Consider the following 24,725-nt stretch of genomic DNA (forward strand, 5'->3'; position numbering starts at 1 on the left):
TGGACAAGGGGGCAGCGCCCACAGCAAGCCGGAAAGAGGGAGGCGCGGGGCCGCGCTTGGGGCCTGCCGCTGCACGCCAGCCTGGGCAAAGAGCTGCCACCTTCTGCGGGCGAAGCGGGTCGGGACGCAGGACGGCAGCGGGGCTGCAGGCGGCTACGTGGGTCCACACCCCCGTGCCCTGCAAGGCTCCTTGGCCCTGCTTCTCCTCTGTCTCGGCGGGAGAGGGGCAGCCTCGGTTTTACAGAATTTCAGGGTCGCGTCTCCAGCGCCCCGGGCGAGGCCACTACGTTTAGGAGCGCTCGCCTTCGCTGCGCTGTGTACCGTGTACACACTGGCTCCGTGCGCGAGACCCCGATGTGGGTTAAAACTCCACTTCACAACCCCCATTGATACGGGTTTGACATCTGTTTGCCAGAGTGTTTTGCACTTAGCCTAACACCCGCTATTAAGTGACAAAATTGTGGCAGCCTGTCAAAGCCAGCTGACTGGCAGCTGCTCCGCTTACAAAAACCATTCAAATATTTGCAGGTTTTGAAGGTTTATGCAGTGTTGTACCCAATCTTTCAGCGACTTAACATGTAAAATATAAGTCAAAGTTTTAAATCTGGATTCCAAAATGTTTCCATTTTCCATACAAAAGGAAAAAGCTTTCAAGGAGCCTGCTGGAATGGGTCCAATTCCAACGTGTCTCCGCGTTTCCCGCCACGAAATTCCTGCACAAACCCGGTTTTTTAAAGATGTCAAGGACCAACTTCCTCTTGTTACCAGCATCTTGGAGGACTGAACTAAATTGCCTTAAACTCCAAGGGAATACAGTTTCTCAAAAGTAAATTTTTTAAAAATCCCCAAGTAAAGAAACATACCTGCTTAATTTTGCTTTTGACACTTAGACCAGCGTGCCTTTGGGGGAAAGCGAGGCTGCTAGGAAGACTGTTCCTAGTCAACATCTGAGCTCTGGCGGCTTCCAAAACACTCACTCCTCCACTCGCACTTCTAAATAGCTTAGTCCGATTAAGAAATAATTTGCAAATGACATAGTGTTTCTCTAGATTAAGATCCATCGAGTGAAGTCATGTGGGGTTTTTGTCTCCGAGATTAGAGCCAGACAGACAAGGATCTCCTGCAAATTGCAGCTGCTGACAATGGAAAAAAAATTACCCTGCGTTTGTCCGGGGGAGATGCGTGCGTGGGTCCGCGCGCCCCGCACCGACACTGAGGGCTGGCACGCCCTTACTGTCTTTCAATTGTGCTGGACTTGTGCGTCCTTTTTTTTTTTTTTTATGTTGGTAAACATATTGCCTTGGGTGTGAGGGGGTCACAAATCCTCTGGGCAAACGTGGGGTCGTCATTTTCAAAAAAGCAGTGAGTTTGCTTGTGATACATTTGCAAGGAGTCTCAAGCGTGGTGGTCTTAAGTCCGAAGTGCTGACAGCCTCACTCAACTGTGGGGAGGAGGCAGAGAGGGAGGGTGGAGACAGAGACCCAGACCCCGAGAAACAAGTGTGGCTCCAGCCCAGGAGCCTCACAGAACACATTTCCTCCTCCGCCTTCGGCTCTGCGTGGGCTAGCCCCGCGCTAGGGAGGGCAGGCAACTAGGTCCTCCGAGGCGAGGCTGGGGCTACGCCTGCAGAGGGAGTGACAGCGCGCCGCGAGGGTCCGCGACCCAGGCAGGGGTGGCCGCACCACCCCGGAGCGCCGCACAGCCCCGCAGGCCTCCCCTCCCGCAGTGCGTGCCTGGAACGCGGGGCCGCCTGGCCGAGGGACGTTTACCTGGAGAGCTTTGTGTCCACAACACTAATCCTTAGACACTGCTTCGTTCAGCAGCTGCCGTCAGTCGTGAGGGCACTAGTGTGGGGATGGGGGCGAATTCAGGAGCCCGTCGCAGAGCAATATTTAAAAAGGGGGGGGGGAGCCGGAGCTGCTCCCAGGGGAGGCCTCGCGCGGCGGCGCCCACGGCCACGGTGTCCCCGCTGCGAGCCAACAAAGCTGAGGCGCTGTCCGCGGGAGGAGAGAGCCCAGCGCGGGGACCGGCGCGGGTGGGAGTGGGGGCGCGGCGCGGAAAACCCCAGGGAAGGACCGGGTGGACACGGGACGGGAGGGGGGTGACATCCTCCCACCCGGGGGTTAGAAAAGGCCCGGGTGGTAGTTCCAGGCGAAAATAGGCAGCCCTCTGTGATGACAGAATTGACAACTATTTTTTGGGGGGGCGGGGGTTGGACTTCCGAGTCCCTCGGGACGGAGGCGCAGGGGAGCAGGAGGGGTACCCCGTCCCTGCAGTTGCCTCGGCCCGAATCCCGCAGCCCAGGCCGGAACGCGGGGGCGGGGGCGCGGGAGGGGGACCCGCGGCGGGAGGCGAGAGCGAGCGAATGGGGAGAGGAGCGGGGAGCAGGAGGGGACGCAGGGGAGAGGGGACTGGGGAGCGGCGAGAGGAGGACGGGAGACGCGGCTCCACCTCCCAGCTCAAAACGGCGTCCCAGCTGCTCGCAAACCAACTGCTCGATTCTATTCACTGTCGAGTAGGAACAAAAAAGTGGCTATTTATTAGAATACTTGTTTGGTATTGTTCCGCGCCACACAAAAGGCGTTTCATTATGTGGAGGGATCTCCTTTTTCCAGAGAGAAACAATAACTTGAAATTGTCTTTAAAGTCTTTTCTATCAATAATAAATTTCATTTTCTTGTCTCTCTCGCCTGCAGTGTGTGTGCGCGCGCGCGAGGCGAGGAGAGAGGCGCGTGTGCGAGTGAGTGTGCTAGCGGGGGTGCGCGTGTGAGTGTGCGCGTGTGTGTGCGTGCGCGTGGCACCGGCGCCCGCGGCTACGGGGCTGGCGCTGCCGGAGCCGGGCCGGACCGGGGTCCGAGATCTGCGTCGCGCTGGGCACGCTGGCCACCCGGTCCGGAATGAGTTGGGGCTCCGGGAGGTGCCCGTGGGCAGAGCGTTAGGGGCGCGGCCGTGCCGGACCCGCCCTGGGGACCCGCTGGAGCTGGAGGAGGAACTAACTGTAAGTGTGTCTCGAACTTGCGCGGGGGATTCAGCCCGCCCGGGGCTGCGGAGCTGGCCGGTAAAGGCTCTCGGGAGAGGGGCGCGGTGTCTCCACGGTGACTTTCCGTGAAGGAGGATGGGGTGTCTCCGCAGCTTTGGGGCCCCAGGAAAGAACAGGTGGGTAGATGTGGTGGCCACGGCTAGCGGACTCGCCGCGGGGCACATTTGTCATTTTCTTATCTGTGCGTTCACTCCTCCCCCATCCTCGGCTTTTGGGATTGGCCGCCGCCCAATGGACCCAGACTGTTTCTCTCTGGGTCGCCATTTTTGGGGAGGGGGGAGGGAGGTCGAGTCTGTGGATTTGGGGGAGAGGTTCGTGTCCGCCACAGCTCCGCGCCCCCTCCCCGCCCCTCGCGGCTCCCCCACCCTCGCGTTCGGCAGCGCCAGGCTGTGCTCTCCGCGGTGCACACCCGGCCGCGCCGAGAACTAAACCCGCGGGCTGAAATTACGTTTTAAAAATTAACATGTTGAAGCGTGTGCCATTTAGTGAGAGGTGTTTTGGGCAAAGAATCAATTTAACTGTGACTGACCGACGGGCTTGACTGTATTAATTCTGCTACCGAAAAAAAAAAAAAAAAAAAAAAGCAATAAGCCGCAAGCCTTGGACTCGCAGAGCTCCCGGTGCCTGTCCGAGAGCCCCACCAGCGCGGCTCACGCCTCAGTCTCGCCGTCCCAAGGTGGGATCCGACGCCCAAAGGAGGGCGCCCCAAGGTGGGATCCGAGCGGGCCGCCCTAGGAGGAGTGAACCCCGCCCGGGCGCACAGCTCCGTGCGCGTGTCCTCCCTCCTCCAGCGAAATCCCACCCGCTTTGCCTCCCCTTGCAGCACCGCGCGTGCCTAAGTTCTCGGTCTGCGCAGCTGGGAGTCTCCCCCACCAGCGCCGCGGAGCCGCCCGCTTCCGCCCCCTCTTTCCGCGGGTTTGAGCCTCCCGTGGAGAGGAAAGGTCACGAAGTTTCAAAGGTGAAATGGATTTTCGGCGGTGGCTGGTGCGGGAGTCAATGGGCAGGGCGGGGCAAGCCTGGCAGTCATCGACCCGAGCAGGGACCCGGCTGGCCGCCTCCCCTTGCAGGAAACAGGTGTTTGAACGCGATAGCGGCCGCCAGTCAACTAAGGCATTAAAAGCTCGCTTTATAACATCGATTTCCTGGAGTGCGGTGGGGCCTGCGTTCTGGAAGCTCCTTTGTGAAAGGCGGGGTTGGGGGAATTGCCCTGATGGTACCCCAGTTGGCGCAGAAGATCCCCAAAAGTCCCTGTCACCGCAGCGGCGGACAGCGGGGCTGCCCAGGCAGCTGGGAGGGCAGCTTTTCCCTCCCGCTGGGGTGGAAAGAGGAGTCCTGCTCCGTTCCCCACCCAGGACAATGGTCTTGTTACCCTGGCCTCCTCTCCTGCACCTAGGGCCTGGCATGCAGAGAGCGCCCGCAGCAGAGGGGGAAGTCTCCAACAACTGGCAGGTGTCCCCCGAGGAGCTCCGCTTGGTTTGGAAGGGTGGTTAAACCGGGATCCAGGAGGAAAGCAATTCCGTTGCCACCCACATCCCCTGGGCCCTACCAGGCTTCTTCCCCTGCTAGCGCCTCTCCCGGATGCGACGCAGGCCAGGTGGCAGGGCTGAAGCAGGCAGGCACACAGGAGATGGCATGCGTACCTGTAAGGATGAACAGAGAGCCTTCAGATGGCCTAGTGCTAGGATCTTGTTATCAATGTCATGGAAACGGATGGAGCCCTGTGGGGAGGCTGCCACGGAGGCAGAGAGAAAGGGGTTGGGTAAGGGAGGGGGCTGGCACCTGGGCGGCTGGACTTGCTGGTCCTAGTCTCCCTCCCCGCAAGGAAGAGGAGGCCCCGAAAACCTTGCCTTGGCTGTGCTGGGTCTGAGGGAAGAGGCTCCAAGTGGCGAGCCTTCCTGTGCCCACCTGGCTGATGGCAGAGGATACACCACCTGAGAAGGCGGGCTGTAACCAGCCTCTACTCCAGAAGCAAATCTGCCTGTGTGTTCTGAGCGTTGAGCATAATTGTAAACAGCTGAAAATAATGAAAATGCATAGAACCCCTACCCTGAAACCCACACACCCCTCCACTGCTGCCCGATGGGGTCCTTTGTCTGGGTGGGGCTCCTCCACTCCCCAGAGCCATGGGAGCCGGTCCAGAAGGAGTCAGTCCATGAAGGGACAGGTGGCCCCTGGGAAGTCAGAGTGGCGTGTTTCTGCTGGCAAGAAGAGGTGCAAATCTCCCTTTAGCTGGTTTAGCAGAAAACTCACCTATGTTTGCCTACTTCTTCTCACTGCCTCTCAGTTGAGATTTAGGGTCAAGCACCATCCAAAACAGGGCTCTTTCTCTGCCTGATCTGCCAAACCTCCCCTATCTCATTTAGGTGGCACTCTCTCCCTAAAGCTAGTGTCTGTCCTGTGGGGTATCCGACCCTTTCAGGGTCAGCGCAGGCCATTCCCGTTCCCCCTGTCCGAAGGACGCTGCTCTAATACAAATGTGCTTTCCAAAGAGGCCCTGTGCCCAGGTAGTCACAGGACTCCACCCAACCTGAGGGAAATCTGATTTCTGCTCACAGGACAGCTGGTTTCTGTCTCTTCGAGGTAAGATAAATGGCATTCAAATGGGGCCAAGAGGCCCTCTATTAGCTCAGCGTGCAGGGCACTGGCGCTGCGTTGAAGCCCCATCCCACAGCCTGAAGATGTAAACAGAACCACTTTCCCCATTTGCTGTTTTCTGAAGTAAGCAACCCATGCGACTGAAAGGGCTTGAAATTGTGTCAAAGTGATGTTTTAATCTCATTGAAAAGTGTATTAAAGGACAAGATGTAATTTATGTGAGATGCTTCGATGAAAGCAGAGATTGGAGTGGATGGTCCTTTCTCTCGTGTGAACCTCGTGTCATGTTTATATTGAAGCCTGTGTAGCTAATCTAATTTGCAATAACAGGGATGGCCTGTAAGAAAAAGCATCTCTGATTTCACTTTATTTCTTTTCATATAGAAATTCCCTATGACTTGTCTCCTCTTGTGAGTGATGCCTTTTCCATTTGAGGGCTAATGAGAGAGGATGGAGGAAGGGCCTGTTGACTCATAGCTGCTGCACTGGCTTGCAGGCAGCCCCTGGTCACTGGCTCGCTGAGACTAAGCTGGTCGCTGCACTGGCCTAAAACGCTGTTTTTGATCCTGCAGAGTGAACACTACAGCAGCCCTAGAATGTCAAATCCCACCTGCTCTTCCACACTCCGGGGAGCAGGAGTGGGGGTGTAACAGGCCAGACCAGTTTGTTTCTCCCCAGAATTTCGGCTTTCCCAGTTTAGTCAGATGTCCTGCACTCTTGGACGTTTATAATCGGCAGTTTTTAATGGGAGTGGTTATGAAGCTACCCCAGATTCAGAAAAGTCTGATCTCGTACCGGCTTTTTACACTATTACAGAAACAAAACACACCTAGTGCTCAGAGGAGGTGCTTTGTGTGCTCAGGATGGCATCGAACACAAGCATTCTCCGTCAATAAAAAACAACATGCGTTAGAAAATTACAACTTTTGTACAACGTAAAAAGGTGTATTCAAGCTGTTAATTACGGGGGTTTGTGTAAATGAAACTTTAGCAGTGACCCATTTAATTTTGCCGTAATTACTGACAAAATAAGACAAGGCTGAATCACAATACGGTATATTTATCTTGAAGGAGAATATTGCGCTGACGTGGTTAAACCAAAGAGTAAGAGCAAAAATTTAAAAGGGAGGTGCAGAAGTATAAAAAGTGCAAAAAATCACACCCTGAAACCATTTGGGTTAAAACCGCGGAAGACTTAGCTTAGGCGACTTCTCTAAAGAACTCAACCAAATTTGAAAGGCACAGGCATTTTCTCCTCAAAATCCGAGGCTCGAGAACCATCTCCTCTGGCAGGGTCCAGTCTCAGCTCCGCCTCTTGCCTCTTCACCCACTTGGGCATAACTTTCGCGGGTCCTAGAAATCTGGGCAGCAGAAGAGGGAGGGGAACGCTCCCAGCCGGCAGCCGCTCTGGGCGTGCACCCGCCACGCGAAGCCAGAGGTTGGACGACGCAGCCGGCCAGGCGCGGCTCCCGGGGGACCCCGAACCGCCTGTGGCTCAGGCCCTACTTGGCAAGAAGAGATTGGGGAGTGAGAGGAGGGGTCACTCTTGCTCTCTCGCACAATAGACTTCCCGCAGGCGAGTGCGAACGGCCTTTTGCTTCCTCCTTCTTTTCCAGGACCCTTAGCGACAGGAGAGGAAGAGAAGCGGCCCGGCGGTTTAATTGCCAATTTCCTGATGCAGCCACAGGGCCCAGCAGCGGCTCAGCCTAGGCCACCGGGTCCAGGCCTCTAGGCAATAGGCCCGGCGCCCCCTCGAAGCACCCTTTCCCGCCGACCCCGCAGTCATCACTATGAGCTCGAGAGTATGGGCAGCCTGTGGTGCCCAGAGGCGCCGTGCGCTCGGCGCATCCGCCGTGCCCACAGCGCTGAGGACCAACTAGGGCTGCCCTCGGCCAGGGGCACTGTGCCCGTTTGAGTGGCACTCGGACCTGGCGAGGGGTGGAAGCCCAGGTAGAGCTCGCGTCTTTAAGAGCCACCCGACAGAACTGCGCGCTACATCTGCGCCAGCTGGGCTGGGTGGGAACAGCGCAGAAATACTCCCGTGCCGGGGCGTACAGGGCAGGTAGGCCCAGCCGAGAGTCTTCTCGGAAAGTTTCACACAAAAGAAGGGCCGGGCAGGCCGAGCGGCAGGAAAAGCCGGTGCTCAGCGGCGAGGCCCGAGAGGTCTGGCATCCGGCGGCCTCCCAGCTTTGCTCGGGTCTCCCGCCGCCTCTCTCCAGAGCCGCCCGTAGCTCCGTGGGGCGGAGGGCGCAATGCCCCGCTCTGGTTCCAGCCTTTTTCCTCCCCTTGTCTCCTCTTTCATTCATAAACCTGGTGGCTACAGACGCAGCTTGAATATTGACGTCTCTCCCCCAACTGCTCTGCCGTTAACCCAATTACAGAATTCATCAAGAACTGTGTTGAATTATCTCTTTCCATACAGTATCAGCATTAGCCTAATTAAAAGCTATAATGTCTGATATAATGATTAAATCGTTAGCTCTGCTGTAGGGAAGCAATATTTTGTTTTCCCTTCAATTAGAAGCTGATTGAGGTTTTCAGAGCAGGTCAGCTGTGAAATTTGAATTATATGTGTGAGTACTGCTCACAGGGTGAGCCCCTACTCCAAAGCTCCCAGAGCTTCTCCAAATGCTTTCACCCAGAGAGCTCGGAGGCACACAGCACGCGCGCGTGCGCGCGCGCGCACACACACACACATACACACACACAGTTGTTTGTTCTTCGATTGTGAATGTGCGGCTCTCCACACGAATCGCCCGAAAGCAAGCCTGGGTCGCTTTTGAGGAGAAGGAGTTTCTTGACCCTTCCCCGCAAACGCTACTGGAACGGCCTCCAAACTAGGACGCCTAGTCAGGCAAAGGAGAGAGCGGTGCGCCGGCACGCTGACAGCTCTGCTGCTATCCCTGATGGCCAGGGCTCTCTTTCCGTTCTCCTTCCACACACCCCCTTTCCCTGGGCTGTTATTATTATTTTTTCCTCCTTCAAAACCAAACCAAACCACCACCAACAAAAACTTCTGTGCTACTCTGGCTTCTCTGGTTTTGTTTGGGAACAGTGGAACCAAGTTAGCCCGGGCCAGGGCGCAGATGATGGACTCAGAGCGCCCAGGGACCCTAGAGAGAGGAGCACTCCTCAAGAGCCCCCTGGGCGTCACCCGAGCGCCCTGGAGCGCCATCACCCGAACGCGCGCTCCAGGCCCTCGAACAAGGCCTCTGGCTGCCAGAGCGAGTGAGGGGCGCAGAGGCGGCAGAGAGCGGAGAGCCCCGGTGTCTCCGCGAGGGCGGCGGCGGCCAGCAGACGGCGATCGAGGCGCGCGCCACGGCACGGCCAGCGCAGACACGCCGCGGGGTCTCAGGCCGGAGCCGTGAGCCGGGCCCGCTGCCTCTTTGCCCCTCATGGCTCCGCGCGGGAGGAAACCGGGCCTTCTCCGCCCGCCCTCTCGCTGCGGTGTCCCCAGCACCCCCGCCCCGCCCCCGCGCGGTCCCCACCGTCGCGCTCCCCTCCCTCCTCGCCCTCGCTCCGCGCCTCCTGTTGGCAGAGATGGCCTCGAAGGCCTCTTCCAACTTGAATGGCTCTTTCTTCTTCTCTCTCCCGCGCTTTCTTTTCCGCCTTCTCCTCCTCTCCTTCTGACTACTCTTGTCTCTTTCAAAAGCTCCGCCTGGAAACTAGCGGCTTCCTCTTCATCTGCGTCCTTTAACTGTGGCCTCGGCCCTCTGGGGCGACACCAGAGCGCGGAAGCCTGAGCCCCTCGGAGATCCGGGGAGGCACCTACACATGGCCTCAATCCTCCAACCGGCCCCAGAAGCCGTAGGAGCTGAACCCAGGAGGGCAACCGGTTGTGGTGCGGCCACATGTCCCTGGAGAGTGTCAGCAAGACGGGTCGACTTCACCAGGACCACGAAAGACAGGGCAGAGTTTCTGTCTTCTTTCACTGTCCTGTAGAACTCCTAGCTTGTCCATCGTGCTCCTTGCTTGGGACTCGGGACTGACACTGGGCACAGAAAATCCACCTCTAGATGCCTCAAAGCTCGCTTTCATGCTGGGGGGCGGGCGGGAGCGGGGAAGGGGGACAAAAGCTAAAAGTGCTAATTATTCCATACAGACAGTTTAAGCTAATGGTGTTACAGTCCAGCACTCAATTTACTTGAAAGTTGAGGTTTCTTGCATAATGGCTTAACCTATCACATACATACAGGCATATATGTGTGCGTGTAACTTCTAGGGATGGCTTGGTTCTGGATTGGCTTTGAAGATTATGACCACAGGTTACATACAACAATAGAAAGTGTCTTTATCCACATTTCTAAGTTGTTCTTCGCTTTGGCATTTTGAGCAAAGAGGCACAATGAAGTTTCTGAGCTGCCAAAAAAGCAAGTGTGGTCAATCAACAGTGACAGTAACCCTGTGCCTGGGGGTCTACACTTCCTATGACATTACTTGGGAATAGGGAAGTCAGTGTTCAAATCTCCAGGAGTCCAGCCTTTGGGAAAGTACTGGGTTTGAAGGAGGTAACTGCCAACTTGGCTGGAGGTAGAAGGGAGAAGGAGGTGCTTTTCAAACTGGTTTTGGACTGTCTTCTCTCTTCTTAAAGAGTCACTGAGGAAAGAGTTTAGAAGGAGCAAGAAATTGAGGCTTCCAGAAGCCATCGATCACCAGCAGGAGTTAATATTATGCTCGTCAATCCTCATGCCAGGAATGAAGGCACAGAGGTCTAGCATGCAGTGCCCTGTGCTGCCTAATTGGCACTGCCTACTGCTGCCAATCATTTATCGCTTGGCAACAAGTTACACCTGCAGCTTTGGTTTAATACTTATGCAGGTGGCCACACATAGTGCGTGCAGCCGCTTGGGCCTAGGGAACATCTCGTCACTGAAGAGGGCTTATGGAGAGCACCCTGAACGTTGAGCACTAGTGTGAGCTCACAGGATGCTAAACCATTTTCCTCCTATTTAGATGCTCTGAAAAACAAGGGTAACGTCGTATTTGGAAACAATTTTCGGGACTATGGTAGAAAAAAAGTAGACCATTTCAAAGTCAGCTATCCAAGTTCCCCAAAGCATAAAGCATTCCTGCAAAGCACACTGGAGTGCAGGGTGTTTATAAAATAAATTGCTCCATTGATATGGAAAATAATGTGCCAAGCCTGATTCATACAAAGCATTTTCAGGGAGTCTTAAGCTATTTAGTTTAAACTCTAAATTGAAAAGCAGAGGAAAGAAATCTTTCAACTGCTAAGTGGATAATATAGTTTATAATTTGTAAACCATTTCCTTTATTTCAGTCTTGCTGACTTTCCATAACACACTGGATCTCACTGCACACCCATTGCCTCCTAAATTATCAAAGAAAAAAATGGGGCTATAGCATTCCCAAACAATATTATTGCTCCTTTTTTGTTCATTCACAATGTAACTGGTATTTGTAGGTAGTGCATGTAACAAATCAAAAGATTTAACAAACTCGACTGGTGAAATAAGAAGGTAGTTGGAAGCCCAGTTTATAACCTAGATATTTAGTGAAAAAATAAATATAAAATGATGTTCCCTTTCTAATATAATTATATATTACTTGATGGATTTACTAGTAAATGCTGAATGGCCTGGAATGAAAGCAGTTTAATCTGCAGAGAGACCAATTTGCTGTTGCACTTCACACTGTAGCAACCCTGCAATAATAAAACAAACCCTACAGTAATAATCATAGCAATTGAGAGGAAATAAAGCATTATTCTTTTACCTTGGACAAGCAACAGGGTCAAGAAATTCACAACCTCAGAAGTTTTTTTAAGAGGAAAAAAAAGGTGTCACGTGTTCGCTGCCCAACAGACTCAAACATCCTATTACTCCTATTACCGTTATCATCTTTACTGAATATTCCTACTACAAGACAGGCAGACATGTGACATGCGGTGAAGGTTCTACTTTACCCACTACCAATCTCCACAAGCACTCTCATCTCAGGGTGCCTCGGGGAGGACAGAGGAGGAATACTTGGGCTCAAAAGTCGTCTTTGGACCACTTTCAGATCAGTCTGGTGGAAACGGTAGTGTGAGCGCTATGTTACTTGAGACTGGGTTTGAAAATCTCTTTCGCGTTCCCAAATCAAAGCCACTTTGAGGTTTAAGAATGATAACCACAGGTGAATGCCTTACTCTTTCCACGAGCCCGGCCTTTCCTTTGCATGACGCAGACCGGCGGCAGAGACCCGTCCTGAGGCCCCGCCTTTCATTCGGTTTATGTGGCCCCGCGCAGTTCACGCAGTTTTCTCCGTTCTTAGGCAACCAGCTCGTGGGAAATTCACTCCAGAAAAGCGTGCGCCATATCATTATTTTGCGATTCAACAAACTTTTTCAACTGTTGTTCAGGAACTAGATTCCAGATAGATCTTGTCGTGTTTGGCCTTCCTAGAAATTCCTTTTCCAGAGGAAGAAGATCCGGGTTGGGAAGAGTGCGTGACTATGGCCCCGGGCTCATTGAAAGACTCCTCCCCACAAAAGTTTAGGGCTGATACTAAACGAAGCTATGGAGCCATGCCCACACAAATACTCCCCCTTTACCCGAATTGTGGGGCCTGGACTGTGAAGGCCTTCGCTGCAAGAGCGGGCACTGGCGAACTTCAGTGCACGCCGCGGCCGAGAATGGATGCGGGGCGGGGGATGGCTGAGCCGCCTGATCCTTGCAGAGAACCTGCAGGGGCCCTCGGAGGATATCCCCTGCGTCCAAGGGAGCGCCCCTCCTTTTCAGCACTCGGGGGAACTGAGGGCGACGTGCCAGCCCCGCACTCAACTTTCCCCTTCCCTGCAGGCACAGAGTTGGCCGGCGGGGGCAGAGGAGGAGCTGGGTCTCCACTGCGCCCGTTTAAACCTGGCCAGGGGCTGCGTTTCCTCCCCCCACCCCACGAGATCCTTTCTTAGTCTTCGCTTTTCAACCCAATCGTTAATCATTCGGAACGCGCGGGCGGGGAGCGGCGAGGAGGGCGAGCTCGGGGTTCGCCGCCGCCGCCGCCGCCGCCGCCGCCGCCGCGCGCGCGCGCTCAGGAAGCGGTGTGGCTGTCACCCCCTCCCGGGCCTCCTCCCCCCTCCTTCCTGCTTTGCTCCCCCTCCTTCCTCCCCTCCTCCCCCCTCCGCCGCCCGCGCCCAGTGTATCTACTCCCTCCCCACGTCACTCGCCAGCGCGCCATGCAAATCACCGCCGCCGCCGGCTCCCATTGGCCGCGGCGCGCTCATTTAACGGCAGCCCGGGCCCGGCGTATGGCTGCTGGGCCCCGCGCGCCGCCGGCCCCGCGTGCGCCTCCGCTCCGAGCGCACGGCCCCGGGCAGGCAGCGGGCAGCCCATCCCGGGCTCGGCGGCCCCGGCTCTCCGGCCCTCTCCGCGAGCCCGCGCTCCTTCCGCTGTCCCCGGGCCCCTCCCTGGCTGCACCGTAATCGCCCCCTCCAGGCCCCCCTGCGCCTCCCCCCCACCACTGGCGCCTGGCTTCCCCCGGGCACCTGGGACCAGCACATGCCCAGCGCACGCGGCGCGCCGCCCTGCTAGAAGTTGCAGCCTCCGAGTTGGAGGCCGCTGAGGACCGAGCGCAGGAGGAAGGAGACAGCGCGCAGCGGCGGCCGGCGAGGAGACAGCACACCCCGGGCCGGGCCCAGCGCACCGCTCCCGGCCCCAAAAGCGGAGCTGCAACTTGGCCACGACTGCACCTGTTTGCACCGCTCCGCCGAGGGCGCCTGGGCTGCGGTGGCGGCGAAGACGGCGACCCCGACCGTCGGCCTCTTTGGCAAGTGGTTTGTGCATCAGGAGAAACTTTCCACCTACGAGCCGAACCGGCGCCGAGTGCGTGTGTTTCTGCCTCTTTTTGTTGTCGTTGCCTCCACCCCTCCCCATTCTTCTCTCCGCTAGGACCCCCCCGCCCCCGTCTCACTCCGTCTGAATTCCTCTCCGTCTCCCTCCCACCCCGGCCGTCTATGCTCCAGGCCCTCTCCTCGCGGTGCCGGTGAACCCGCCAGCCGCCCCGATGTACAGCATGATGATGGAGACCGACCTGCACTCGCCCGGCGGCGCCCAGGCCCCCACGAACCTCTCGGGCCCCGCCGGGGCGGGCGGCGGCGGGGGCGGAGGCGGGGGCGGCGGCGGCGGGGGCGCCAAGGCCAACCAGGACCGGGTCAAGCGGCCCATGAACGCCTTCATGGTGTGGTCCCGCGGGCAGCGGCGCAAGATGGCCCAAGAGAACCCCAAGATGCACAACTCCGAGATCAGCAAGCGCCTGGGGGCCGAATGGAAGGTCATGTCTGAGGCCGAGAAGCGGCCGTTCATCGACGAGGCCAAGCGGCTGCGCGCGCTGCACATGAAGGAGCACCCGGATTACAAGTACCGGCCGCGCCGCAAGACCAAGACGCTGCTCAAGAAGGACAAGTACTCGCTGGCCGGCGGGCTCCTGGCGGCCGGCGCGGGTGGCGGCGGCGCGGCTGTGGCCATGGGCGTGGGCGTGGGCGTGGGCGCGGCGGCCGTGGGCCAGCGCCTGGAGAGCCCAGGCGGCGCGGCGGGCGGCGGCTACGCGCACGTCAACGGCTGGGCCAACGGCGCCTACCCCGGCTCGGTGGCGGCGGCGGCGGCGGCCGCGGCCATGATGCAGGAGGCGCAGCTGGCCTACGGGCAGCACCCGGGCGCGGGCGGCGCGCACCCGCACGCGCACCCCGCGCACCCGCACCCGCACCACCCGCACGCGCACCCGCACAACCCGCAGCCCATGCACCGCTACGACATGGGCGCGCTGCAGTACAGTCCCATCTCCAACTCGCAGGGCTACATGAGCGCGTCGCCCTCGGGCTACGGCGGCCTCCCCTACGGCGCCGCGGCCGCTGCCGCCGCCGCTGCGGGCGGCGCGCACCAGAACTCGGCCGTGGCGGCGGCGGCGGCGGCGGCGGCCGCGTCGTCTGGCGCCCTGGGCGCGCTGGGCTCTCTGGTGAAGTCGGAGCCGAGCGGCAGCCCGCCCGCCCCAGCGCACTCGCGGGCGCCGTGCCCCGGGGACCTGCGCGAGATGATCAGCATGTACTTGCCCGCCGGCGAGGGGGGCGACCCGGCGGCGGCAGCAGCGGCCGCGGCGCAGAGCCGGCTGCACTCGCTGCCGCAGCACTACCAGGGCGCGGGCGCGGGCGTGAACGGCACGGTGCCCCTGACGCACATCTAGCGCCTTCGGGACGCCGGGGACTCTGCGGCGGCGACCCAGGAGCTCGCGGCCCGCGCCCGGCTCCCACCCCGCCCCGGCACGGCCTGGCTTTTGTACAGACGTTCCCACATTCTTGTCAAAAGGAAAATACTGGAGACGAACGCCGGGTGACGCGTGTCCCCCACTCACCTTCCCCGGAGACCCTGGCGACCGCCGGGCGCTGACACCAGACTCGGGTTTTAGACTGAACTTCGGTGTTTTCTTGAGACTTTTTGTACAGTATTTATCACCTACGGAGGAGGCGGAAAGCGTTTTCTTTGCTCGAGGGGACAAAAAAGTCAAAACGAGGCGAGAGGCGAAGCCCACTTTTGTATACCGGCCGGCGCGCTCACTTTCCCCCGCGTTGCTTCCGGACGGCGCCGACCGCCGGAGCCCAAGTGACGCGGAGCTCGTCGCATTCGTTATAAATGTAGTAAGGCAGGTCCAAGCACTTACAAGTTTTTTGTAGTTGTTACCGCTCTTTTGGGTTGGTTTGTTAATTTATACAGAGATTACCACCACCACCCCCTCCTTCAGACGGCGGAGTTATATTCTGGGTTTTGTAAAACTTTCTGTATCTGAGCATTTCCATTTTTTTTTTTTTGGTTTTGTATTATTTCTTGTAAATGCATTGTGAAAAATTTTATTTTCGGCGTTGCAATGCGGGGAAGAGAAGTCAGATTATGTACATAGTTTCCTAAAAAGCCTTTCTTTTAAAAACGAAAAAAGACCCCCCACCCAAAATGTTTCGAGTCAACAAATTTAAGAGACAGAGCCCATTTTCTCCATAAATTTGTAACATGCTATTTTTATGTGCATGTTTTATGAGTTCAAAATGCAATGAGGAAATCTGACAGGGAAATTATCTGTATGAACTAAAAGTAAGGGAACCCCGGGGAATGGGAGGACAGGATTTTCAAGGAACCTTTTTCAATGAAAGAGAAGGAAGTTAAAACCTATAGGTTATTTTGTAGAGCTGAGTGTTAATACGGGCCGAGAAATAAAAGTATCTTCTGCTCCGGCTGTTTCACTGCGGACGGCTGGGGCTGCTGCGCGTTACCTTGCTGCAAGCGGGGCGCCTTCCACCTGGCTGGGGGTCTGCGCCACAGTTTGGTCCAGAGGAGGGAGGAGGAAGGGAAGACCCCAGTGGTGGGACCCTGGACCAGGCCATGGATGAAGGACAAAGACCAGGGCAGGTCACGGGTTTCCCAATTCCCCAGCAATTAAGATTTCGAGCAGAATTTATCTAAATGTGTTTCAAGGAAACACAATCGCTGAACCAAAACGTACTGCAGCCGAGCCCCCTCCGTCCATCCTCTGCCCCTCCCCCTGGCTTCTTTCTCTTGGGAAAACGGGCAGAATAATTGTGCTGGATTCTCACACACACAGAAATATCGACCATCACCCTCCCCCGCGTGAACTGGGATGCAAGTTGCTAACCGATGTGAACGCAAAATGCCTTGTTCATTATTCCTGACGAGATCTTGAGGTTGTTTGATGCTTTAAATTTTTTAATTATATTATTTTCTAGGTGTTTATTGGTACATTGCAGTTTTTTTTTTGAAATTTAAAATTTTCTGTAAAACTTTGTCTTCAAGTAATCTGACAGCATTAAATATTGCATTTAAAAATTATACTGTAGCAAATACATTTAAAAATTAATCACAACGTTAAGATGAAATTATATTTTTTGAAAAAAAAAAAAACACTTGAAGCCCAGATGGAAATACGTTGATTTCAGCAGCCTTAGGTTTCCCCTCGCTTTCTCAACACCCTTCCTTGTCCTGGAGTATGGACTGTCCGTCCAAAAGTGAGCCTATGCTATAAGTTTAATGAGAACCGAATTCAGCCTGCATTCGAGAATAGCTTTAAGTATAATGCTGATCTGACAATTGACGTGTAATTTTGGGAAGTCATTTTGATAATTTTGCTTAAACCACTCATTCGTTAAAGTGATTACAAAAAAGTTCATGAATGATGTCCACTGCTTTCTAACAAGATAATAAAACCCCCCTCTTTTCTTTTTCTTCATTTTTATTTCTTTTAGCTATTTGATCCTTTCTGAAGCAGTTGTTTCTGGAAGAGTCTGTGCGCCCATGGGTGGCTGAGCACCACTACGACTTAGTCCGGGATAAGGGCCTCCCCAGTCCTCTCCGGGAGATGATTTGGGAAATTTTATAATGCTTGTTCTGTTAACTCACCGGGACCTTGAGGGTCCAATGGGACCTTGAGGGTTTTCTCTGAAATATACAAACTTAAAGGACTCTCTCTGAGGTTCCTTGACTGATGTCCACTCTCAGTCTGGCCCCTGTGCTCCCGTGTGTACCCTGGAGTTTCTGTGTCCAATTGTTGGCATCTAGGTCTTGGCTCAAGATTAGGATGTGGGCCCCACTTTAGAGGCACAGACTATGAAAAGCTGAGTTAGTGCGCCCGGGACGCCAGGCAAGCAGCCTGTCGTCTCCTCGGAGGATGCTTTTACAGTTTGGCATCTTACTGCAGGTGCTTCGTGCACAGTCAGCTGAAATAGCCAATGCCAGGTGCTCCAACCACCTTATTTCCTTGTTTTGTTGATTAGAACAACACGGAAAAAAGCAAATATAAATTTTTAATGACTCCATTTAAAAATATCACAGTGTGGGGGCAAAGAAATTAGCTGAGATTCATCTCAGGATTGAGATTCTATCCCCCCTTCCCCGCCCCCAGCAGTGTCGCTCCAATTCAAATTAGTGGAGAAAAGATTACAGTAGGCCCTGAGCCGACTGTGAATTCGGTGCTTGGCCAAGGTAACACTCATCGTATTCACGGAGTGAAATACTATATGATGATAGTTATTATATTATATGACGACTTCATTCACTTCCCAAATCACAGGGTGGTGCTTCTGTCGCTTAGTCCAATTATGTTTGCAACCCGTGTAGGGAAGGCGGATAGGAGTCTTTGAGGCCTGGTGCAAAGTTTGCATCAGTTTCTGCGGGGGCGACGGTGTGACTTCGTAAATCTGCCATTGCGCTCGGGCCCTGCCCTCCAAACTGAGGGTAGGAGGGTTTACTTGAGGGGTTTTCTGCTTTGTTTTGTTCTGTTTTTGCCTTGTTTTGTTTTTCAACTCACCCGCCCCTTTGTTGTTGAGATTTTGACGTCCCCTTCCCCGGAGAAACCCACCCGTAACGTACTAGATGGATTAGTTTTAAAGAAGACTCGGGCACAGCGTGATCTCCAGATGCGCGTCGGGAGCGTGACTGATAGGTCTATTAAAATCACGCGTGTGGGAGAACGGCACTCATGCTCCCGCGTTTCATTCCCCCGGCAAAGACTGGGCGCCGCAGATTTCTGTCTCCGGAAAATTCCAGTTAATTCAAGAAACCCATCCCGGGACGTGTGCCCCCCCGAAGGCTCGCTCCAGGCCAGCCCGGACTCCAGCGCCCCCTCGACCCCGTCGGGCTCCGGCAGACTCCCGCCCCCTCCCCACCCACGCTCGGCCTGGGCCCGGGGGCAGCGGCTCCAGAGGCGTCGGCGGCAGAATTTAACCCCCGGTCTGAGTCCTTGGAAACTTCAAGTGAAAAGCAGACTTGGCCTTGGCGCGGCTCTTTCCAGCGTGACTATCTGGCGAGACTGAAAGGCCAGGCCAGATGGGGAGAAGTGAGCGGGGTGCGGGCCCCCAGTATCCGGCGGGGTGGGGCGGCGTCAGGACGGAGCGAGGGCCGGCGGGGGGGCTCGCGTGGAGGCCCAGGCCGGGAGGTGGGAACGCAGGGACCCCTCACCCAGTCCTCTACTCCCGCCCGAGCCAGGCCTCGGGATCACCTCCCCTTGCCTGAGGGCGAGCTCTCCTCCTCCCTCTTCCTCCCCGCCTCCCCCGTTCTTCCCTCCCTCTCTCCCTCCTCCCTCCCCGGCCCTTCCTCTCCAGCTGCGCGCCCGCCAGGACCACGCTCCTCCCGCCCCCGGGAGCCGAGCGGCGTCTGCGGCTGGTCCCGACGTGTCCCCTCCGGGCGGGGGTGGCCGGGCCTCCTCGGGGCCTCGGGCCTCCCGGGCGCACCCTCCTGCCTGCGCCTCTCCAAGTCGCCCTTTCTCCGGCTCTGCCCGCGGCTGAGCCCCGCACACCGCGCCGCTGTCCTTGGGGTCCCGGCACACTGCGTTCCCTCCCCGCCCCCGCCATCCACTCCCACCGCCTCTCCAGTCCCTGTGCCGTCTCCACCGCCCTCTGACTCCCGCACCGAGCTGCGTCTCCGCCGCCGGCCTCTCTCAGCGCGGCCCGGCCTCCTCTTTGTCTTTGAAGCTCCCCCGCCGAGGCCCGCGCGCGGCTCCCCTCTCCGTCCCTCTCCGGCCCTTGGGCGCCCAGTCGGAGGTCGGGGCGGGATGGGGCACGAGTCTCGGGGCGGCCCGCGCTCCCCCTACTAGTCCCCTCATTGCCTCGGCCCCGTCCCCGCAGCCTCGGGGCGGGAGGGCGCAGGGGTCCCCGGGCGCCCTGGGAGCCCATCTCCCTCAGGTCCGCGCCGGTGTCAGCCGCCGGCGGGGGGCGGGTGGAGATTAAGATGAGTGATGCGAGGGACCGGGCCGAGGGTTTTGTGTAGAAGGAGAGCAGGATTAGTGGAGAGAAAGTGCTGACCCGGGGTCAGCCGCAAGTCAAACCCTTTTACACTCAGCCGGCGGAACGAGCACGTCTCGGGCCGGACGGCAACAAGTGGGCTCGAAGGGAGGGGGAGGGGAGGCCGGGTACCGGCCGGGTCCGGCGTGAGAGAGGGGAGGGGGAGGGGACGCGGCCGCAGCGCCCCAGGGCCTCAGCGTCATCGGGGACGGGCGCCGAGGGGAGCGCGCACCAGCGACCCGGGTGCGGACTGGGGCCTGCAGGGCGTGACTGGCTGCCCCCCCAGGACTCCATCTCCTTCATAAACACCTGCCTTTTCCATTCCCCGGGGCCGCTTCGGCTGCTCCTCTGGAGGGAAGACTGGGGAGAAGGTTGCCTGCGCTCTCTGCCCCAGAGGCTCTGTTTTAGAAACTGTTTCTTAATTTCCATAAGAAACAAAAAATCACAGGAAGGCCTGGTTCCTCTCCCGGACGACTGCGTCCCCAGGCTCTCCAGGAATCTTCGCCTTATCCGAGCTTCTTCGCAGCCCTGGATCTATTTCTGGGGGGCGTGTGTGACGCAGAATCGGGGTATAAAATATCAATGCTGTTTGTCACTACACCGCTTTCTCCACCCGGGCAGAGCTGCGGCTCCCGGGCGTTGCGCGTGGCGTTTTTCATCACGGAGGGAAAGCGCGGCTCCGCGGGAAAGGAGTGAAAACCGAGTGTGGGTGAAGAGGAGAGGGAGGTCAGGGGGCCAAGGGAAGAAAGCAGATAAATGAATCTTCCCTAGCAGCCAAGCTGGAAATTTGTGCTGAAAGTACAACAGCAAGAGTTTTCACATGAAAAACACATGAAGAACCCGAGCAAGTGATAGATCCAAAGACGGAAAATGATCGTCTATTTTGATAGTAAAAATAAAAAGAACAGAATTGACATATTTTCGTCTAAATTACTTTTCATCTGCCGATATGAAACACCAACACTCAAACAAAAACAAAGGACAAAGCAGTTTTTAAAAACAACACAAAACAAGCAACTCTGAGTGAATGACCTGTCCACAGCTTACCCTGGGTGACATGGGGGCACTGTGATGGAAAATGGGTTCTGAGTTCAAAATCAAGCCACAGAACGCTGCCTGGCAAGTTGCTAAGTGTGACTTGTGGGGAAATCGTGTCTGCGGCAGCAACACTGGACCTTGTGAGTAATTCCCGATGCCCGGTAGGCAGCTGGCGAGGCTGTAATTGCCCTCGGCCACTTCAGAGCAACCATGTGGGTGCATTGAAGACGTTGTTTGTGGAGAGCAGCAGGTCATCACATGCAAAGCCCTGAAATAGTCAGCCAGTCAAATCAGTGGAAAAAATCCGCTTTTGTTAGATTTTGCAGTTTCAGGAATTAGGCATTCACTGCAGAGCTGCAGTTTTGAGAAATTGCAATGTCAGGCATGTTCCCAATGGGGAAATATTGTGAGTGTGGAGGAACGTGAGATGGGGTTTGACAATGGGGAGACTGACAAGAGTCATCACCCAGACATTGTTTTCTCTCTGAGCACCCCGGAAATGCTAACGAGAGATGATATTTAGTGGCAGCAATAGCACTCTGCGCTAGTCCTATGCACTCCTAAGACACAGAAACGAGTCTCAGGCAGCTAAGGAACTGACCTGGGATTTCCCAGGTCAGGATGGGTCCCTGGAATTTGCAGGGCAGAGGTGCCTTCTAGGTACCTAAAACCTAGAAACATTAGACTAGTGGTGTCAAGATCAACCTGAAAAAATTCAAAGCAGAGGCCAACATTATCATTTTCGTTCTAAGTAACAGAATAGAAGGAAAGCCAGGTGAGCAATATTTTAACCTCAGAAAGGATTTAGCAACCCCATATTTTAGGTAATTCAAACTCTAGTGGGACATTTCAGTAAGTGGAAAAGCCTGAACTTCAGTGGTGAGAGTGTCCAGGTAGATGGAGAAGCAGAAGCCAGCTCTTTATGTTAGAAATTGAACTGAAGAATGAAGTTTCCTTGTAAAAACTGGCCGTTTTCACCGTGTCATGCAGGCCAGAGATTAGCTCTGTGTCCTTGGGCAAATGTCCTTACCTCTGAGTCCATTTCCTCAGATGTAAAGCAGAAATTACAAAACCAGCTTCCCAGGGATGCATCATCTAAGGTGCATGCAGGGCCCAGCAAATAGGAAGCACTCGCTCCAGAATCATCTGGAGTGGAAGCCCGTGTGAGCTCAGGGCACGTCCAATGGACAATTGGGACATTAAGTGCCAGATCTGGCCTCGGCAGGAAACAATGGAAATGATACAAACCACAGTCTTTCCATGTATCCATATTAATAGTGATTTCTCTGTAAAGTTGCTTGACAGTTACGACATTCGTTCTTTCATCTGTTCAACAAGCATTTATTACAAGTTTGTTACGTGTTCAAGTTGAGTATGAACACATGCTATGTATGCAACCTGTGTCCAGGTGCTGAGGATGCAAAGATCAACCCAACAGGGCTCACCATCTGGTGGGTGAGACTGATGATCGCACAGGCAAGTATGATGTCGAGGGTTATGGGCGTGGGACACAGGCCCATGCCAGATGCTCAGGTAGGGTGCTCTGGCCCAGTGTATGAGAACCGAGGAAGGTTCTGCAGAGGAGGTACACCCACGGTGGAGCCTGTGACTTCCTGGTGCTCCAATAAATACTCCCTCAGGTGGCCTTCCCATGAGATGTGCATGTTGGATGTTCTTTATCAGTAGATACAGATTGCAATGTAAATTTGAACAGAGTGTATGTGATAGTTGCTTTGTTTTTTAATGAATGATTGCTTCGGATTGGTCTTGGTGGTCAAAGATTGAAACTCAGAGGTTTGCAAGGGCAATGGTCTTTCAACATCAAGGTGCATGGGATCACTAGGAGAGCTGGCTCCAAATTCAGGTTCTCAGACCCAGTGCCGCCGGTAGGCTGCTTCTGGGGCTCCGGCGGGCCTCAAGGATCTGCCCTTTCTTAGACACACTTGGGGGAGATTTTGAGGCCAGTCCTGGATGACACTTGGGAAACCCGTGTTAGGAGATGGGCCTATTTTTTTTTTATGGTAAGTAGCTACTAAGACTAGATCATTTAAATTTGAGTAGCTCTTTATTATTTATAAAGTGCTCTTACTTAATTGTTCAATTGAGATGATTTTTGAAAAAAAATAAATTAGTGGAAGACGAAAAAAATGTTTGAGCTGAATTATTAGAATCTTCCTAATAGAAAAGACTGATGTACTGATTTTATTTCCATTTTCCTACGGGTTGTGTTAGCTGCCTGTAAATACATCCTAACTCTCCTGAAGTGCAGTCAGTGTGGAACAAGGGAAGCAGAAACCACATGTGATCTTTGATTTAAAGAAAGGTTGGTTAAAAGGACTACACACAGTCATGGATTGTGTCTTATCAATTTCTAATTGTAACAAACTAATTTGTATGTAAGTAGACTGGCTCTGTGCAATCCTTATGAATACAATATAGGCCAAAACACTCATGTTGTTGAGGGTTATTTTAAGGACCTTTGAAATGTCAGAGAAGGGCCATGTAATAGTGCAGCAACAGGGTTGAACTGCCTCTGTCCAATAGATCATAACTATAATAATAATGATGATATGGTATGTAGCTACTAAATTTCTCGATAGTATCATCTGTAAAATGGGAAGATCTTATTAGAAAGGCTTGATAGAATAAGTACTTCAGATTTCTTTGAGAGAAAGGGGTTATGCAAATAGAAGGGGCTAAACAGAATAAATTATTGTGTATCAACAGTATTTTATCTACAAAGCATTTAATGTGGCATTATGGATGTTACCATACTGCTGCTCATAATGAAGAGAGCATTCATTATATTTCTAGATAGAGATACAGATTAGGGGATGGTTGTGGAGGAACTCATTCTCTGTTTGAATAGCATGTAAGAAAAATAAATTTTAAATAAGAGAATTTTACAAATATTTTTAAATTTAAAATATTTATTTAGAAGAGATATATTTTAGTTTTTCAAACTGAGAATAATGCTTTAAATATGTTCTTAATTTTAAAATACTGACCGTGAAATTTGGATAACAAACCAAGTTATTTACTTACTTGGGAATTATATAAAATTATTGAAATGTTTTAACCAACACTTTATTATTTGAAAATGAATATATCACCTGTAGCAACTATTTGCAGAAAAATAAAATTATATTTAAAATCACAGCTCAAATTAAATCATGCAATTGCATTAAGATATAATAAAAGCAAAATGGATCATGTTAAATCAATCTATAAACTAAAAGCTCAATACCAATTTGAATAACATGTTTTTACTTAATTTGAGCCAATTCTGATGATATTAAATTAGGTTTGAGAAAAACAGAACATTTGTAATAACATTTTAAGGTGATTTCGTCACTTGAGAATTTTTTTTCAAAACTTAACCAAAGAAGGGCCAAGGCCCCATGCCTGCCCCTGCAGCCCCTGCCGCAGCGAGTCCTCCGCTGGGTGAGTGAAGCCTTCCCCCCTGTGGAATGTGTCCTGAGGCAGCCGTGCTCCTGGGTAGAAGCACATGGAGGCAGGTCCCCCCCTCATCACCTGGCCTCCCCGGGCACAGCAACTGTGTCTGGCTAGACTTTTAAAGTTTTTATTTCCAGAATCAGCACAGCCCTGGGCACATAGCAGAGGGGCAATAAATATTTACTGAGTTTAATTCAGTACAGCAGGGCAGACGCAGGGATCCCAGAGCCAGCACAGGGAAAGGCTGGCCCGTGTCGGCCCAGGGAGTCCCTCTGTCCCTGTGGACATGGGACCAGCCCGTCCTCATGAGGGGGCCGTGGACCCCAAAGGCTCTGTCACAGAACACCAGGAACGTCAGTCATCGCCCAGCTGAGGCTGCTGCTGCTGTGGTTATTAAGAGACAGAAAGCGCAGTCCAGCGCCCAGAGATGAGGGGCTGGAAAAGCGGGGGAGATAAGCAGCCTGCTCCCGCTGCATGGCGGGGCGTGGGCCCCTGCTCAGGTGCAGGAGAGCTGGGGAGGGTGCCGGAGCTTCTGCGGGAGGGAGCCACAGGGCGGGGCGGGGGTCTGTGTGGGGTCAACACTGGACCTGGGACTGCGGGCCAGGGAGCCCGCTTTCCAGCCCTGAATTCCCCGGGACCTGCTGCATAATTCCCCACATAGTTTGGTGCAAGGAATGCTTGTAGGTTGTGCTGTTGTGTTGTATTGTGCTGTGCTGTTTTGTTGTATTGTATTGTTACACTATGTTGCGTTGTACTGTGCTGTGCTGTATTGTGTTATGCTGTTTGGTTCTGTTGTGTTGTGCTGTATTGCGCTGTGTGTTG

The 24,725-nt window shown here is 54.4% G+C and overlaps 1 protein-coding gene across 11 annotated transcripts in view; it reads left to right on the forward strand.

Annotated features, from left to right (window-relative positions):
* Positions 1-24,725, forward strand: part of SOX1 (SRY-box transcription factor 1) — a 726,279-nt gene that overhangs the window by 669,676 nt on the left and 31,878 nt on the right. For 3 of the 11 annotated variants that reach the window (XM_055097031.3, XM_034937020.4, XM_034937019.4), the window contains exon 1: positions 13,130-18,466. The exons of 4 other annotated variants lie outside the window; for them this stretch is intronic. In XM_055097031.3, the coding sequence (XP_054953006.1) occupies positions 13,640-14,812 (1,173 nt within the window). In that variant the 5' untranslated portion in view covers positions 13,130-13,639 and the 3' untranslated portion in view covers positions 14,813-18,466. 4 more of the 11 variants (XR_004666023.3, XR_004666029.3, XR_004666026.3 and 1 more) reach the window with 3 other exon arrangements.

The sequence above is a fragment of the Pan paniscus genome, chromosome 14, assembly GCF_029289425.2.
Source record: "Pan paniscus chromosome 14, NHGRI_mPanPan1-v2.0_pri, whole genome shotgun sequence".
NCBI lineage: Eukaryota > Metazoa > Chordata > Mammalia > Primates > Hominidae > Pan > Pan paniscus.